The sequence below is a fragment of the Ziziphus jujuba genome, chromosome 12 (genome assembly GCF_031755915.1).
Source record: "Ziziphus jujuba cultivar Dongzao chromosome 12, ASM3175591v1".
Classification (NCBI taxonomy): Eukaryota; Viridiplantae; Streptophyta; class Magnoliopsida; order Rosales; family Rhamnaceae; genus Ziziphus; species Ziziphus jujuba.
In genome coordinates, this window is record NC_083390.1 from 4,905,869 (window position 1) to 4,923,702 (window position 17,834).

The 17,834-nt window shown below is 33.4% G+C and overlaps 2 protein-coding genes across 2 annotated transcripts; one reads left to right on the forward strand and one right to left on the reverse strand.

The window, feature by feature from the left end:
- Positions 1–4,326: 4,326 nt before the first annotated feature.
- On the forward strand, positions 4,327–9,739 carry LOC107428516 (uncharacterized). The gene is made up of 6 exons (XM_016039062.4): positions 4,327–4,684; positions 5,335–5,402; positions 5,479–6,700; positions 6,827–8,659; positions 8,861–8,915; positions 9,494–9,739. The coding sequence occupies exons 1-6, from the start codon at positions 4,561–4,563 to the stop codon at positions 9,639–9,641; spliced, it is 3,450 nt and encodes a 1,149-aa protein (XP_015894548.3). The 5' UTR covers positions 4,327–4,560; the 3' UTR covers positions 9,642–9,739.
- Positions 9,740–10,966: 1,227 nt separating this feature from the next.
- Positions 10,967–12,096, reverse strand: LOC107428488 (uncharacterized). Its single transcript, XM_016039025.4, has one exon. The coding sequence runs from the start codon at positions 11,852–11,854 to the stop codon at positions 11,099–11,101; it is 756 nt and encodes a 251-aa protein (XP_015894511.3). The 5' UTR covers positions 11,855–12,096; the 3' UTR covers positions 10,967–11,098.
- Positions 12,097–17,834: the final 5,738 nt, after the last annotated feature.

The window sequence follows — 17,834 nt, forward strand, 5'->3', positions numbered from 1 at the left end:
AAGTTTTGATCTAGGGTGCTTGAAACACTATTTGCATAAACAAATAAGTGAAAGTTTCAATAATCCACTCTTATTACAAATTTAACAAAATATAAACAATAAATCAATCCAAAACTTTCTTACGTGAGTTAAGCTTAAATAATAAGTTTGACTCAAAGCAAAATTTGAAATACTATTTAACATTTTGCTGAGTTTAATTATTCGTTTGGACATGACCTTATACATTCGATTTCAATTCACTTTATATATTATCTGCTCCGAGATTTAAAACATTATATTGAAAATGGAATCTCCACTTAACCTTTGGAATTTGGGTTTTTTCGAAAAATAGCCACTTTACAACTTCATTTTAGAAAAATAGCAAAAAAAATTTTTTTTAAAAAAAATAACCACCTTTTAGTACATCAGGACCAAAATACTTTTTTGTACTTTTTTTTTTGGTCTATTTTCTCTACCGAAATGCAACTTTGTTTTAGTTTGTTGTTTTTGGTTTTTTTTTTTCCTCCATTCCCTTTTCCTTTCGAAACAGAACTAGGGCATAAAAACAAAGCTTTCCCTTTCCTTTTAGAAACACACCAGCAGCGCCATTTTCACTTCAAGCAAAAAACACACCAGCAGCGCCATTTTCCTTTTCCCTTTAGAAACACACCAGCAGCGCCATTTTTCCTTTCCTTTAGAAGCAGTGCCATTTTCCCTTTCCCTTTAGAAGCACACTAGCAGCGCCATTTTTCCTTTCCTTTTAGAAGCAGCGCCATTTTCCCTTTCCCTTTAGAAGCAGCGCCATTTTTCACGAACTGGCAGAAAAATGGCGGAAAACTGGTGGAAAATTGGCAGAAAATTGGCGAAAAACTGGCGGAAAATTGGCCGAAAAGCGGAAAATTGGCGGAAATTTTGTGAAAACTGACAAACTGGAGGAAATTGGCGGAAGTTCATCTTTTTTGCCAAATTTCCTCCGTTTTTACTGTTTTTTGTGATTTTTTAGTTTTACACAAAATTTCTCCCATTTTCAAACCATATGCCACCAAAGTATCTTTAAAATCACATATAACATCTCATAAATTAATTTCTTGCATACCCATATCAAATAAAAAGCTTAAAAAACCCTAACTAATAAAACTTACAAGAAAAAAGAGAAAGAGAAAAAACAAAAAAAACACATATTTCCTTACTTTCATCTAATAAGAAAAAAGATAAAATTTTTACCTGATTTTAGTTTGAGATATGAGAAAATACAAAAAAATGAGAGTGAGAGGCGATGAGATGCAAAGAGTGACCTTAGAGAAACCCCACGAACGACTGTGTAGAAACTCCACGAACGGTTGTGTAGAGGAAGAAAGGAAAGGGTAAAAAAAAACTTTTTGCGTAATTTTCAATTTTATCAAGGATATTTTTGTCCCAAGGTGGCTAGTTTTTAAAAAAAAAAAAAATTTTGTTATTTTTCTAAAATGGAGTTGTAAGATGGCTATTTATCGAAAAAAATCCTTGGAATTTTCCTCCAACTTGGGCCTAAAAAGGATCAAACATTGGGCTATAATAAGTGTATCGGGTTAAGACCCAAATTAGGCTTGTTTAGGAAACTGGGCAAACATTACCAACCCATTCGGTGTCGGGTTTTGGTATCATCTATTAAAAACCACCTGGCACGCACTGGCCAATCTTGTTTTCATTTGTCGTAAAACAATGATAAAATTAGTAAAGATTTAAAATTTTTTAAAAAAATAAAATTTATTTTTTTGATAATTTTTAAAAAGATGAATTTATAGTACAGTAAAAAATAAATTTTATAATGTAAAAAACTGAGAAGAAAAATAGATTTTTTAAAAAATATATCATTTTAAAATTCTCTAAGAAATTGATTTTAAATATTTTTTTAAATATAATTTTATATTTTAATTTTAATATATAAATTTATTTAATTACTTGTAAGTTCTATTTTTTTTTATAATTAATCAAATACTATAAAAAAATTCTAAAAAAATTGATTCTCTGAAAAATAAATTCTAAAAAATTGATTATTGGAAATTATTTTTTTTCAATATTTTTTTTTTTTTACCAAACAGCCCATTAGGCTAGAGAGTGTAGTGGTGATAGAATTGAAATTTCCTTTGCGGTTCACACTCCATAGAAAGGAAGCTCTGGGTTTTTTTATTTATCTTTTATTTTTATTTTTTATTTTTTATTTTAAACAGAAATACTAAATACTAACTAACGTAAAAACCTGGAGTGGTAATCATATATATATATTTTTTAATGATCGTTGAGCCCAAAAAAAAAAAAAAAAATTAGTGCTTTTTTGAGGAGACAAATAAAATACAAATTCTAGTAAGTGCTAGGAGAGGATTTTATTTATAACATAATATCAGTTACCAAACTAATGCTCCCTACTCACAAAAAATAATAATAATAATAATAATATCTGTCAAAGGCAAAACATATAGTCCAAAAAAAATTGTGAATCCTTTGTCACTTATGTCTAGTTTACTATAAAATTTATGGGGGAAAAAGCTTTCTCTACTTCTAATCAAATTAATAAAATATTTTATAACAAATTAAATAAAACACCATATAAATTATGGAAAGTTACAAACTTTCTCATAAATAACTTAAAACATGGAGATGTGTATAAAGTTACATTTTTTTTTTTTGAAAAGTAAATAGGATTTAAAATTGTTCATCGTATTTTCAATGGTAACCCACAAGATAATAATATATATTGATTTTTGTTGTACAAATCTAACATTTCTGAAAAAAAAATGAAAATGAAAAACCAAAGTGTTACCAAACAACACAGCAAGAATTTAAGATTGTCCTTTGTCAATGGTGCTTTGCTCGATCAAATGTTCACTTTGAAGTCATGTCTTGAAAAGATTGTGAAAGGTTCTTAAAAAGCCGAGGTCAAGAGTGTGGACTTTGTAACCAAGGTAATATATGTATATGTATTCTCTGTTTTTCATAGTATAATATCCAAAACTTTTTACTGCTGCATCAATTGAATTTTATGATTACCTATCTTAATTTGCTCATCACAGCAGGCCAAAGAAGTGGTAAAAAGAAGTGAATTCCTGGGCTGAAACAGCAACCAAAAGACTAACCAAAGATCTCCTCCCGATTTGTTCCCTCAACAATGATAAAGCACTCGTGCTTGCCAAATGCACTCTATTTTAAAAAGGAGCATGGGATCAAAAAGTTCCTTCATCGACTCAACTTCGAGAATGTCACCTTCTGAATGGGCAAACTGTTCAAGTTCCATCCATGCATGACCACTAGAAAGATATATGCGCCATCTTTAAGGATCATTTGAAGTTGATAACCAAGTTACTTCAAATTTCCTTACCAAAGTCGTCTTAAACATGGCCCAAAATTTTCCAAATGAAAAAAGATGGCTTGCACAATCTAATCCAAAAAGCTTTAAATTCAATCCTGGTTTTGTTAAATCAACCAATTTTAAGCTGTGGTTGGAGGATCTCCCTCGTTTTTGGATTCCAAAATTCAAATTCTCATTCGAGTTGGAAGCTTCGAAAAGCATCAAGGAAATGGAGCTTAAAACTACCATTTATGTAAGCAGGGGAGCTGACAGAAATGGTTGATACTCAGATCTCCCAACTTTCTTTTTTTATTTGATCCCTTTGAATTCAATGGTTTTCACTGATTCTTTACTTCTATTCAATTTATATTCTATTTTCTGTGTCTTCTTGAGGTTTTTTTTTTTTGACAAATAGGACTTATATTTGTTGGTAATGTTGATTGTCAACCCTCTTGGCTATCAAGAAGAGGGCACCACTCTAATTGGATTTTAACTAAGACCATAGAATTTGAAATGGGTCAGATGTAGGCAATGCGACTTTATCAATGACTAGCAAGCCAGCCTTGAGCTAGGGTGCTTGAAACACCATTTTCACTGATAGATTCGATCCAATTTCATCACCAATTTATCAAAATATAAAATGATAAATCAGTACATAAATTTTTAATTTGGTTTACACTTAACTTAGTAAATTCTCGAAACAAAATTCCAAATAAAATTAAACCTGGTTTTTTGCCAAGCTTAATTGTTCCATTAAACATGACCTTATACATGCAAATTCAAATCAATTTATATTTCATCTCCTCCGTGGTTTTTTTTTTCTTTTTTTTAATTTATTTTTTAAGGATACATTTAGAACATTATATTGAAATTAAAAAAAAAAAAAAAAAAAAAAAAAAAAAAAAAGAAGAAGAAGAAGAAGGGAAATCTCCTCTTGCTAGCCGTTGGACTTGTCCTCCAAATTTGGCCCAAAAAATATATTGGGTAGTGGCCCAAAATAGGCCTGTTTAAACTAGGGGAACATTCCCAATACGTTGGGTGTCAGGTTTGGTGTCAAGTACTACTGCGACACGGTGGAACGGTGCGTCTTCTCGTCGTGAAACCTTTGGGCTGGACAGTGTAGCCGCCATTGATATTGAAATTCTCTTCACAGTTCAAACATCACAGAGTGGAAGCTCTGGGTTTTTTTACAGAAATACTAGCGAAACCTGTAGTGATAATCATATTTTTATGATCGTTGACCCAAAAAAAAATCAATGGCGGAGATGCAGAGCCTCGTCTCCACTTCAGAAGCTTACCACGCGGTTTTCATCGACACCAGCCTCGACACCCACTTGGCCATTATCGTCTCCGACCTCGACACCGTTTCCGATCTCAAAAGTAATTGCTTCCTTTTTCTTTTTCTTTTTTTTCTTTTTTTGTTTAGTTTTATTTACTCCTAAACTGAACTAATACTGTGTTTGCTTTCGTTTTGAAGCTGAAAATTTCACACTTTTTTGAGGGTACAAATTTAGTGCTTTTGTTTTCGTTTTAATCTAACTGGGTATCCAATGTTCAAAGCCCTAAGTTTTCAGTAACTGGTCTGCATTACTTAATGACCTCCATTTTTATTTAGTTAAACATTTAAAAAATTTTTTTTGCGTGTGTGTGTGTTTGAGGTTTTTCTGATAACCATTTGGTTTTTATGTTTTTCTGGGGTCTGATTAGTTTGGGGTGAGAATGCTGGTATTTGTTTTGTCTTATAAAATGTGGTTGTCAGGACGAAATCTTGCTTCTTGTTCGCTCATAAGCAGTTGTGGCTGGTTGCTTTGTCATTCTTTCTTACTCAATATTGTTTTGTTGAAGTTGTAGATTATCCAGAGAGTGTTAATTTTCTAATTTGTCATCAGCAAAGGATTACTTAAATTTGTGGTTTTTTATTGTGAATGACATTGTGCTGTATATTGTTAATTTTCTAATTTGTGATCAGCAAAGGATCACTTAAATTTGTGGGTTTTTATTGTGAATGACATTGTGCTGTATATTGACAGGGAAAATAGAGAAGGAATATCCATTGTGCTTTCCTAACAATGGGAAAATAAAAGTTCATGCTATAAAGGTAATATTGTTTTTCCTTCATGATGAGCTTTGCTGGTTACATTCTTCTGATCAATAAGATTTTGTATGTCTGGCAGGTAAAGCGTAGAGGGCACCTTTATCACCTATCAGATTCTATGCTTGTAAAAAGTGCTTTTGTTGGGATGATTAACCAGAGCTGGTTTCTTAGAGTGGATCTCTCTAGCTTTGAGGAGCATGATGAAAATCAGCATCTGCACAACCCGGACTCAAATAACTTATTGACCTGCTTTGGCATTACCAATAATACATCTTTTGCAGGCGTTGATGTTTCTCTTGATGATTATCCAAAGGAAGGGACTAGCAATCAAAACAAGGAAATTGACATTCCACAGAATCACGTGGATTTGAAGGATAATAAATCTAAGCAAGCTGACAGCCAAAAACCTAAGAATGAGCATGGACTTTGGGATGAAAGTTTATTGAAGGAAAATATTGGTTCTGATAAAGAGCAGACTGGGGGGAATGAAGAGAAAAGTGACAATGCTGCCTTAGATAGTTTGACTGTTAACACCATGGATAATGACTATATATTGGAGAACAATTCAAGCAGTAAGAAGAGGAAAAAGAAAAAGAGAAATGAATCATCAAATAAACTTGAACAGGCAGTCAATATAGTTCCATATTCTGGGAAAGTTCTTCTGGAAGAGGATTCTATGGTAACCAAATCAATTAATCATAAAGATTCTGGCGAACCTCATATTGTATCTGTTCTTGAACAAGGGGTAACACCTTCCCAATTCTCTGGAATCCTCCTGAAGGAAAAACATGTGGATTTAGAAAATACATCTAAGCAAGCTGACAACCGAAAACGCAAGAATGAACATGGACTTGGGGATGAAAGTTTATTGAAGGAAAATATTGGTTCTGATACAGAGGCCTTCTCTCCGGAAGTTACATCTCAGCACACTGTGGGGAACAAAGAGAAAAGTGAAAATGCTGCCTTTGATAGTTTGACTGTTAACACTGAGGATGATGACCATATATTGGAGAACAGTTCAAGCAGTAAAAAGAGGAAAAAGAAAAAGAGAAAGAAATCATCAAATAAACTTGAAGAAGCAGTCACTACAGTTCCATCATCTGAGAAGGATCTTGGGGAAGAGGATTCTAGGGTACCCAAATCAATTAATCATAAAGCTTCTGGCAAACCTAATGTTGAATCTGTTCCTGAACAAGTTGAAGAAGGGATAACACCTTTCCAATTCTCTGGAATCTGCTCGAAGGAAAAACATTGCGATTCCATCCAAGCAGAGAAAAATGATACAAGGCCCTCTGCTATAGGTGAGTCTGTAGTTGTATTAACATGTTACTCAATATGGTGTTGTACTTTAATTGATTTCTTCAGAAATCTAGACAATATTCAAGATAAAAGTTTGTAATTGTTACTAATGGCTAATTCTTTTATAGATGTTGATATTACAAAGACAAATGCTGACAATGTGCTAAGCAAAGGTGAAGCAATTAAAGAACTTGAAATATCTGAAGTTAAAAAAAGGAGAAGTTCAAAGGACCAAAGTACTGTAAATGTTGAAGGTCATCTTCCCTGTGTTTTCAAAGATCCCAATAATCTCCAGATGGATGTTTGGCTATCTAGGAATGAGAATATTGGGACCGATCGGTCTGAAAGAGTGGAAGAGGAAACAGCATTGCCTCAGAAGAATGATTATAAAGGGCAGCGGTTAGAAAAGTGCAAATCACTTTGGAAGGATAAACCAGAGCTGAATATTCAAAATTTGAAAGTCACTTCTGAATCGTCAAAAGAAAATACACCTGGAAAATCTGGTAAAAGGAGAAAGAATACTAAAACCAGGGGTTCGGTTGGAGAAATTGTTGGTGGATCATGTGGAGACAATGTCAAAGACTCTAAGCCTGGAATTTCTTCGGAATTAGCTGAACGTCATGAAGCTATACATGGTGAACATCCTGGCAATGAATCTAAGAAAGAGGAAAGTAATTTTTCTCAAACAAATGATGAAGAAGTATTAAAAATGAATGCGGAAAGTACTTCTTTGGCTATGAAAAACAATGACTATATTCACAATGAGTTACAGCAAACCAGCGCAACACAGGGAAATGCAGAAAATAAGGAGGAGCAAGTGAGAAAGAAATCTAATAAGAAGCTCAAGTCAAAAGCAAAGAACCCTTCCAATTTGATAGCTGAAGTTCCAAATGTTTCTCATCAGCATTCAACAACATCAACTGATAATCCAAAGGAGGTGCTAGCTTCATCTAACAGAACAAACAGAACTAAATCGGAAGAAACAGCTTTCAAAAGCAATTCAAATGGAACGAAATTGGGGTTGGAGAAATTTGAGGTTGAAACTGATCCTGTCTCTGGTAGGTCAAAATCAGAATCTGCCAAGTCTACCAATGTACAGTCAGATACACTTGACCAAACTTACCAGGGGAGTCCTGATGAAGTTAATGTCACTGGTAACCCTTCCAATAGAAGTTGTGCTGATGAAGTTAATAACATGAAAATTTCAAGCAAGGATGATAAAATCAACATTGAAAATCATTCACCCAGTCAACACCAACGGGAAGTTGTTGATTCTGGTGTAGTGATCATTGAAAAGGAGACCAAAGGAACTAATGGAAACGAGCCAAAATCAAAGAAGAGACATAGAAAGACTGATGTACATTCAGCTGGCACCTCACCTGATTTGCAAAGTTCATCGAAGACAAATGATAAGCAGGGGATTGGAGAGTCACTATCAGTGGATAAATCTGATGAATCCATACTTCACTCTGAAAAGAAGTTGCCAAAAGCTTCTAAGGATGGAGCTAAAGCTCCTGCATTGAAGGTGTCTGATAAGTTGAACTCCGTTTCTGAAGAAGCCAGAAAGCAAAGTGTTGCCAATGTTTCTAAGACCCATAATGATTCTGATAAACAAAATAGTGAAGCTGTCGCAGTAGCAAATTCTGTACCAGTAAGATCAAAGAAGACAGTTCGCCAAAATAGAACAGTTAACAAGTCCCAGTTGGGCGTAGACCACTCTTACATGGCAGATGGAAAAGTTTTAGGTAAGGATAGTGGTGAAGTCGTGAACAGCTCAGAACAAAAGAAGAGATTGTTAGGTAAATCAGGGTCAATTTTCAAGGATGATAGTAGTGGGAGTTCTGAAGAGGAAAATGGAGATGACAGGTCAGATACGAGCACCAGGACACCATCGGATTACTCACTGTCCTCAGACTACTCAGATGGGGAAAGCAATGCAAATATGAACTCACCCCCTAATGGTAATTCAAAATGGTCCATTGTGAATTTATTTGCACATATCACTGACATGATTTTTTGGCTCACTGGGATTGGTTCACGTGTCCTTTAGCAGAGAAACTTAAGATGCTGAAGCATTGATCTTATATATTGTGTCACTTGATTTATACAAACCGTGATCTCAATTCTAGGTGGTCTAATTGACTTGCTACTGCATGCAACAGGTTCTCATTTCTCGGATAGAAAGAGAGATGGAAGGAGAAACATCACGAAATCAGTGTAAGTTCCAAAAAGCATTCTACTTCCCTCTTGGGAGAGATCTATAATACTTGAAATCCCGTTACATTGTGGATAGTTTTTCATCTTATAGCATGTATTAGATGCACATTTTTTGCATCCAAATCATGAATAAGCTTCATTAGGCTTTTTATTGTTGAAGTAAAATTTGTGCATGTCCTCTTAGCTCACATTTCTTTCTGGTTAAGAACCTCTTAACATAACTTCTTGTTCTCTAAAATATTTTCATACCAAAGTTGAAAGGTTCAGCTTAATAGTTTCATTATTGATCTTAAGGACCCTCATACATAAGTTGGTCTTCTCTAAAATATTTTCATACAAAAGTTGAAAAGTTTAACTTGATAGTTTCATTATTGATCTTAAGAATTCCAAAGCATAAAGTAGAAATTCGTCTTCTTTTTTCCTTTTATTATTATTATTATTATTATTATTAGTATTATTATTATTTTTTTTTATTAAGGTTTCTCTTTGTTTTGAAATTCTTTTGTGTATGCTTTTGTCTGTGGGGGTGAATTTCCTTTCTAAGCATCTCAGACATGCATGTGTTTGTTTTGGAGCAGCTCCTCAAACTTAAAGGATATGGGCTTTGATAAAATCCTTAGAAGTTCAAGCAGATACAAGAAAGCGAAAGTGACAGCATCACAATTACATCTAGAGAATGACACCGAGGATTTTGAGGTCGTTCCAGACAGTCAGGCCAACTTGTAGTCATTAAATTAATGATTGTTTGTGATCATTCATTTCATCTTTTTGTGGAATTGTAACTTGAAGATCAATCCAAAAAAGCTTTTTGTTTTTTCTGGGCAGTGATCTCTTTACTGTTTCGACAAGTCATATATATCACGTTAATGACGCTAGGAAGGTAGGGTATATTAAGGACAGGTGAATTGAACGACATGTCGTATGTCTCAAAATAAGTTGACTTAGGAGACAGGAAAGTTAAAACCCTACTGGGTAACAGTCAAGAGTTATATTAAAGTAAATTTCCACCTCCATGAAATGATGATCGGTGATGGTGGCAATACTCGATGGAAGGGTATCACCAAGTTTCTTTTATGTCTCTTAAAGACCCTACCAATTCCATTTTCTTTCCATTTAAGTGTTACTTTAGCCGTCTTATCTTTACGTTAGTTATACTCGACAACATTTCTCCTCTTTCTTTTTTCTGTTATCAAAATCATACCTAGGGACCCATTTTAATTTATGGATCCCAGCTTTGTTCCTATGTCATTTCAGCCTTATTCCCTTCACGTTAAAGTCTAACCCAAACATTTAAGCAATTCTTTTAAGAAAATAAAATAAAATAAACCCTGGGAAAATATATATATATATATATATATTGCTTTTGCAACAAAAAATATAATTAAAAAACCTCTCCACTTTTGTTTCCATGTTGCTCCTGCACTTCCAAAGTTGACAATGGCATATTCCAACACCTATCTAACATTGCTTACTAATTCCCACCATTGCAAAAGAAATAAATGAAAGGTAGGGTATATCTTATGTGGCTCTCTTATATAAATTACAATTTAATTTCTCAAATTTTAAAAATTATAATTAGCAATTTTTTTATTTTTTATTTTTTATAGGGGTTGTAAATGATATTAATCTATTAAGGGATATATTATGGATGAGAGAAGGGAGATTGATTATGGATGAAAGAAGGGAGATTGATGATGTTTTGAAACCTATGGGATTAAATTGCACTTATAAAAGAAAAGCTAAGGGGAAGTTGCAATCCTTAAATAAAATATTATTGGATGCATATAGATATAGATATAGCTTCCCAGTTTGGTGGTTTTGATTGCAACATTTCCATTTATTAATGTTTCATCTAGAACGTCGCAAATTAATAAATACAAGAAAACAAAAAGCAGGTTGCAAAGTTGTTTATCCTAGAGCTTATCAAATGCAAACAAATTAAGAAAAGAACCCAATCTATCCATGCATATATATGAAATTATGAATAAGCAACTCTTTCTGTTTCTTTTCTATTTGGAAAAAAATAATTAGTTAGTATTCTTGCAGGTAGATGATCAAAATAATTTAATTTTCATTGAAATATATGTATGAAAAAAAATAAATAAATAAAACAAACAAAAATTGGAAGCTTAATGAACAAAGAGGAGAGGAGAGGAGAGGCCAAAATAGGAATGACAAAAGACTTAACGGGTGAGGTTCTTTTTACGGAAGACAACCTCGGTGTCCAACCCGAACCCATCGACCTTCCTGACGTGGACAACCTCCGACTTCCTGAACATCTCCACCAAGGGTTTCACACTGTACAGGTCGTTGGCCGAGTATTTATCGGAACGACGAGACAACGCCACGTGTAGCACGCAAACCCCACCGGGTTTCAACGTGCGTTCGATCTCCGCAACGAACTTCTCCGGGTACAGCGCATGGTCGAACACGTTCGAGAACTCGAAATCAAAAGTTCCGTCACCGAACGGCTGGTGGTGGAAATCACCTCCCACCACCAGCGGCGGGTACGGCACCAGATCCATCCCCACCGAGTCCTTCACTCCTATCCGACGCAGCGCTTCCACTTCCTGACCCACTCGGGCCCCGATGCACAGGCTTCTTGACTCGTTCCACAGCAGCTTCTTCTCCTTCATCTCCTGGAAAAACCTGGCGAACACTCGGATCTTCCGGTCCCAATCTCGGGTCGTCCATATTTGTCGGAGTTTTGGATTCAAGGTCTTGTTGAGCTGGCGTTGTATGTAAGCGTCGTAGGACGAGTATCCGGGTCGGATTCTAAGACCTTGTTTTTCAGAGGTGGTTTTGGTGCTGGTGGTGGTTGTGGTACGGCGGAGCTGAAAGTTGAAAGAGAGAAGGATAAGTAGGAAAGGGATAGAGAGGAAGAGAGATAGAAGGAAGAATTTGATGATTGTCGTTCTCTTCGTTTGAGAAAGTTTCATGTCTGCATGAAGCTTGCAAATTCTCCTCTCTCTCTGTCTCTCTGTCTCTCTGTCTCTCACTCCAACAGAGACGTAAACAGATAACCGTTTTCCTTTCTCTAACCCCGAGAAGGAAAACGAAACAGAATAATACAAATCCCTTTTTTATTACAAAATCGGGTGTATATGTATATAAAGGGAGAGAGAGAAAGAGATTGAATTCTTATAGGAATTGAAGTATACATATAAGATTAAAATCCTAATATATATATATATATATACATGTATACATATATATGTAATTTTACGGCCGGTCCAAAGTTGCAGATGCACAAGGAATTAGACAATTTATGGTCCATTGCGAAATTAATATAATAATATTATATATTAATTATATTAAAACTCTTGGCGTATATACAGTCAAAAGCAGTTTTTGAGTCTTGCTTTTGAAAATTATTTAAATAATTTTAAAAAATGCTTTGGATTTTAAAATAACTTTTTAACCATCTTCAAAAACGCATTTCAAGAAGCAGAAACAAAAATTAGATGTATGCCAAACAGAGCCAAGAAGTTGGCATTTTTATTTTTGGTTGTGTAAAATATTATTAATTAGCATGCATGGCAACGGTGAATGGTGACTGGTGATCCTCTCTTCCATGTCTCCACATCCTCCATTGATCTTTCGCTGTCAACAGCCACTGCAGGTATTGCGTTGTATTGGGACCAAAACTATGGTTTTAGAAAGAAAAATAAAAAAATTACCGTGTTATTTTACAAAAATGGGAGAGCAACTGGGCCAGCAGCCAATGAGAGAAGAGCACGTGGTGGGGGTATTGCCCATGCTCGAGTCAAAGTGGCGTTTTCTGTGTTGATTACCCCATAAATATAATAACAAATTTCAAGCTCCATACTTTGGTTTCAAAGCACACGGACGGCTCTGCCTTGGGCTGTGATCAGGTATGTCCGTCTCTGCCTGCCCCATATCATATTAGGATCGTTGGATTTTATTATTACTTAATGATTATTAGGTTAATATGACAAGAAACTTACTATCTATTATATATATATATATATATATATATATTGCATATCTAATTTATTTTATATAACCAAAATCCAAAATATAGTGTTTTTAAGGTTTTTCAAATAAAACGGTCACTTTCATTTTGGTTGAGAATAAATACCGGCTACATCACACATTATGCATGGTTTATTCTTTATTGGTAAATATATAATGTTCCAAATTGGATGGATTTAATTAATATGAATGCTGTACCAATTATTTTGGACAATAATGTTATTCTATATATAAATATATATATTTTGTATATTAAATTCACTAAACAAATCCAAAATCCAAATATAATGTTTTTTTGAAGGTTTTTCAACTAAAAGGTCACTTTCATGTTGGTTGAGAATAAATACCGGCTATATCATACATTATGCATGGTTTATTCTTTATTTGGTACATATATAATGTTCCAAATTGGGCGGATTTAATCAATATGAATGTTGCACCAATTATTAGGGACAATAATATTATCAAAACTTTTATATATTAGGTGGATGACCTTCTGTCCATTCTCTTTTCCCTACATTGGATGAATTCTAGTTTCCTTTAAATAGATAATATTATATATTCCTTTACTTTAAACAACTTAGAGCTTTTGTTAACTAGAAAAATAATGAATAGGGATTAGAAAAAATAATTAAAACATACACCAACCACATCTGAAAATAATAATAATAATAATAATAACAATAAAGAGAGGATACACAAAAAGGGCAAAGGTCATGTGGAATGCTCTAGAGATTGAAATTGGAGAGAAAACGTGATTATGAGAGTGGTAGAATAAATCCACGAGTCGTTCAGCAAAAAAGTAAAAATAAATAAATAAAAATAAAACTACAAGCCAAACACGAAGTTCCCTATCCGTTGGAGGAAAAAAGAAGGATCAATATTTCTCCAAAGTGGGCCAGACTCGCGGACCCGATATTGAAAGGAACATATTGTTTACACACACACACACCCCGAACAAAAAAAAAAAAAAACCCTAGAATGTCGCTGAATTACCTACACATTAAAGGTTTGATTTAATCTTGAAAGGGAAGGCAAGGAGTAAAAAAGTTCTCTTCTTTTTAAAAAGTAAAATGTATAAATTTTTAATATTGAATATATATCTATATTATATGTTTTATAATCTCATGATTTGAAATCACGCTTTCATAGTGGAGCGGTGAACTAACTAGTGGTTGATTCATGCATGTGAGGCGTGGTCATTGGTAAGGTTTTGTTTGGCTTGGCCTTCCATTTTTTGTTGAGAAGAAGCTTGCAAATTCTCTCTCTCTCTCACTCTATACATATATATATATATATATATATATATCGGTGCTACAGAGAGACGTAAGCAGATAACCATTTCCTTTCTCTACACGAGAGGGAAAACAAAAGAGAATAATACCCCTTTTTATTACAAAATCAAAAGTATATGCATATAGGGACAGAGAGAGAGACTGAATTCTTATAGGAATAGAAGACTTATACACATAGCGCAAATTCCTTCTATAATATAAAATACATAATTATACTGTGCTGAGTCGTCGGGACAATTTATGTTGTACTATATGGTTCAGTAAAAAATTACTATGTATGTATATATTATTTTATTATTAGGTGTGGACATTATTATTAAACTGCATTAATAATATCAAGATATTATCTATATATATATGTATATTATTATGTCAAGGAGTTGAGATCTTAATCTTTATTTTATATTGTGTAAAATTAATTGTCATGCATGACAATGGTTAATGGTGATCCTCTCTCTCTCTCTATATCTTCTCTCCACACCCTCCATATTGATCTTTCGCTATCAACAGTCACCGCAGGAAATGTGGTGTATTGGGACCAAAAATATGGTTATAACAATAAAAGAATAATAAATTAATTACGGTATGAATTATTGTATAAAAATGGAGCTCATGTGGACCGGCCAAAGAGTGAAGAGCACATCGTGGGGCTAGTGCGCATGCACGAGTCAAAGTGGCGTTTCTTTTGTGGTTGGCTTTACTCTCAAATCAATAAACAAGCAGAAGATCTCCAGTGTCCATTACGTTAGTTTCAAAGCACACGGACGGCTCTGCCTTGGGTTTGGTCCTCTATGTCTGTCTCTGCCCCATATCATAATAGGATCATTGGATTTCACCATTAAAAATTGCATTTTCATATGAATATTTTATATCTATATAGCATAAATAATATTTTTGTATATTCTATAAAATATATGAATATATATATATATATATACACATTATTACTTGATGATATTATACTGGGTCTTTGATGACAGCAGTTTAATTCTAAAGGGCTGATCTAAAAGGATTTAAGTATAATATTAGTAGGTTAATATGGTAAGAAACTTACTATACATATATATTATATATTTCTGTATGTATATACAATTACTAAACATATCCAAAATCCAAATATTTTGCAAATGTTTTTCAAATAAAATGGTCACTCTCATGTTGGTTGAGAATAAATACCAGCTATGTCATACATTATGATTTCTTATTTATTTATCAGGTACATAATGTTCCAAATTGGATGGATTTAATTAATATATATGCAACCAACCGCAATGCATGGTGTACCAATTATTATGAAACAACAATGTCATCAAAACTTTTGTTAGGTGGATGACCTTCTGTCCATTATTTTCCCTGCATTGATGATTTCTAACATTTTCCTTTTAAAAGATTATAATACATATTCCTTTTCTTTAAACTGTTGGAAAAAAGAAAAAGTAATTACTAAATACACCCACCTCAGCTTCAAAATCTATATATATACACTTACCACATTTAAAAAAGAAAAAAAGAAAAAAAGATAATGATAAAAAAATAATAATAATAATAAAGAGAGGATACAAAAAGGGTAAAGCTGGTGTGGAATGCTTAGAGCACTGAAATTGGAGAGAAAAAGTGATTATTAGAGTGATAGAATAAAATTACAAGAACCCTACCCGTTGGAGGACAAAAGAAGGAATCCAAATTTCTCCATAGTGGCCCAAACTCGCCGACCTATTCAAATAAAAATACTAAACTGAAAAAAAGAAACAACTCTACTTTGTCGCTGAATCACCTACACATAAAAACTTTGATTTAATTGGTGGCAAACATGATTATAAAGAATTAAAAAAATAATAAATTAAGAAAAGAAAACCCAAAACTTGAAAAAGAATTAAAGGACAAAAAAAAAAAGTTTTCTTCTATCTAAAATGTTAATTTTTTTAATATTGATATAAAAAAATAAAAAAAATAAGGAGAAGGAAGGGGTTAGTGGGTGTATATATGTATATACATAATCTTGTGATTTGTTCACTAACTAGCTAGTGGTTGGTTCATGCATGTGACGCATGGTCATTGGTAAGGCTTTGTTTGGCTAGGACTCCAATCTTTTTAGTCTATTTCTAGACGCTTAATTAGCTACAAACCTATATTATATATGCTTATTTCTCTCTTTTCATGTATAAAAATACTCGTTTATGGTCACCAACTAATCTCCTTCATAACCTATCACGACCATGTTCAACATGGGATTGTTGGAAACAATCTGTTGGACCAGGATTGCAATGTCCACTACATCGATTGGGACCAGCACTTACTCTAGGCGGTGCTGGCAGCTGCCAAAGGCTTCATTTTGGTGTGGCCTATAAGATTTAAATACTTGTTAACTTTTATAAAATAGCTATTATTATTATTATTATTATTATTATTATTATTATTATAGTCTTGAGTGTTTTCATTTGATAAAAAAAAATATTGTTTTTTTCATTGCATGGAATTTTATTCAAGTATTTATAAAAAGTTAGCACATAAAGCTGACCTAAAAGCCTCCAAAATCTTAGGACCGACTTTTAGTTATGTTTTTGTACCTTTTTATATTAAAAAATATGGAGATATATCGTAGTTCTCCTTCTCGTCTCAATAAAATCTTTTTTCTTTAAGGGATGATGAACCAAAATCACCAAGAATGTTGTTACCCTGATCTTAAACATTGGCATTACTGAAGGAAACATTAAGTTCAAAACGACTGTTTCTTTAGTCACTTTTTATATATACAAACCATTACGTCAAAATGTTTGCTCTCCAATCACTAAATTCGAGTTCATGCAAAAATCAATAAATTTGCTCGCGGAACATAAATCTTCCTTGCTTGCTATGGCTGATCCCCGCCTTGTCCATGAAAAAGACCATCTCGAGAGTAAAGAAAGAAAACCATTTTCGATGGAGTTATAGGGGTCGCTAGCCCAATCCAAGAATGTCAACGTTGAGTGATATTAGAATACTGAATTTGTTCTCCAAATTTTGGATATAAATGATATAGTTATTAATTTTTGAATATTAAATGATATGACATTGTTTTTATTGGCTTTCATTTTCATGATTGTAGGTTTATATTAAATCTGAGACATCATTTAGAATTGAAAATTTAATAAAACAATCCAATGACTAGCATTACTATCAAGACAAGTCAATAAAAGCCTGAAACCAGCCATCCTTTGCACTCTTGAGGCCCACTAGTTGGTTTAAGCCCGATGGCTTTGTTATTCTAAACAGGCCCATAGAATCTTAAAAGCCCATAAACAATCTTGATCCCTCCTCTGTCGTTTTTGGATTGTTTTCTCCACTGACGTCCCATTCACATTATATATATATATATATATATACAGTCCGTTTATGGTACGGACGGTCCTCATGCGGACTACAGTATTGGTGACGGTTTTTCATAGTATTGGTGACGATTTTCTAAAAAACTGTCGTTAATACTATGAAAAACCGTCACTAATACTGCGGTCCTCATGCGGACCGTCCTCACCATAGAATTTCCGTATATATATATATATATATATATATATATATATATATGGGAACAGTACGGAATTGCAGAAGCAAAGAACTGAACTCAAATGTTTTTATTGATCAACTAACTGAC

What these genes read in the sequence shown, in the direction of transcription:
- LOC107428516 (XM_016039062.4), top strand. Translation starts at nt 4,561, where the DNA reads ATGGCGGAGATGCAGAGCCTCGTCTCCACTTCAGAAGCTTACCACGCG. An exon ending in CACCGTTTCCGATCTCAAAA is followed by an intron (nt 4,685 to 5,334) that starts GTAATTGCTTCC and finishes GTATATTGACAG; the next exon opens with GGAAAATAGAGAAGGAATAT. An exon ending in TATGAACTCACCCCCTAATG is followed by an intron (nt 8,660 to 8,860) that starts GTAATTCAAAAT and finishes TGCATGCAACAG; the next exon opens with GTTCTCATTTCTCGGATAGA.
- LOC107428488 (XM_016039025.4), bottom strand. Translation starts at nt 11,854, where the DNA reads ATGAAACTTTCTCAAACGAAGAGAACGACAATCATCAAATTCTTCCTT.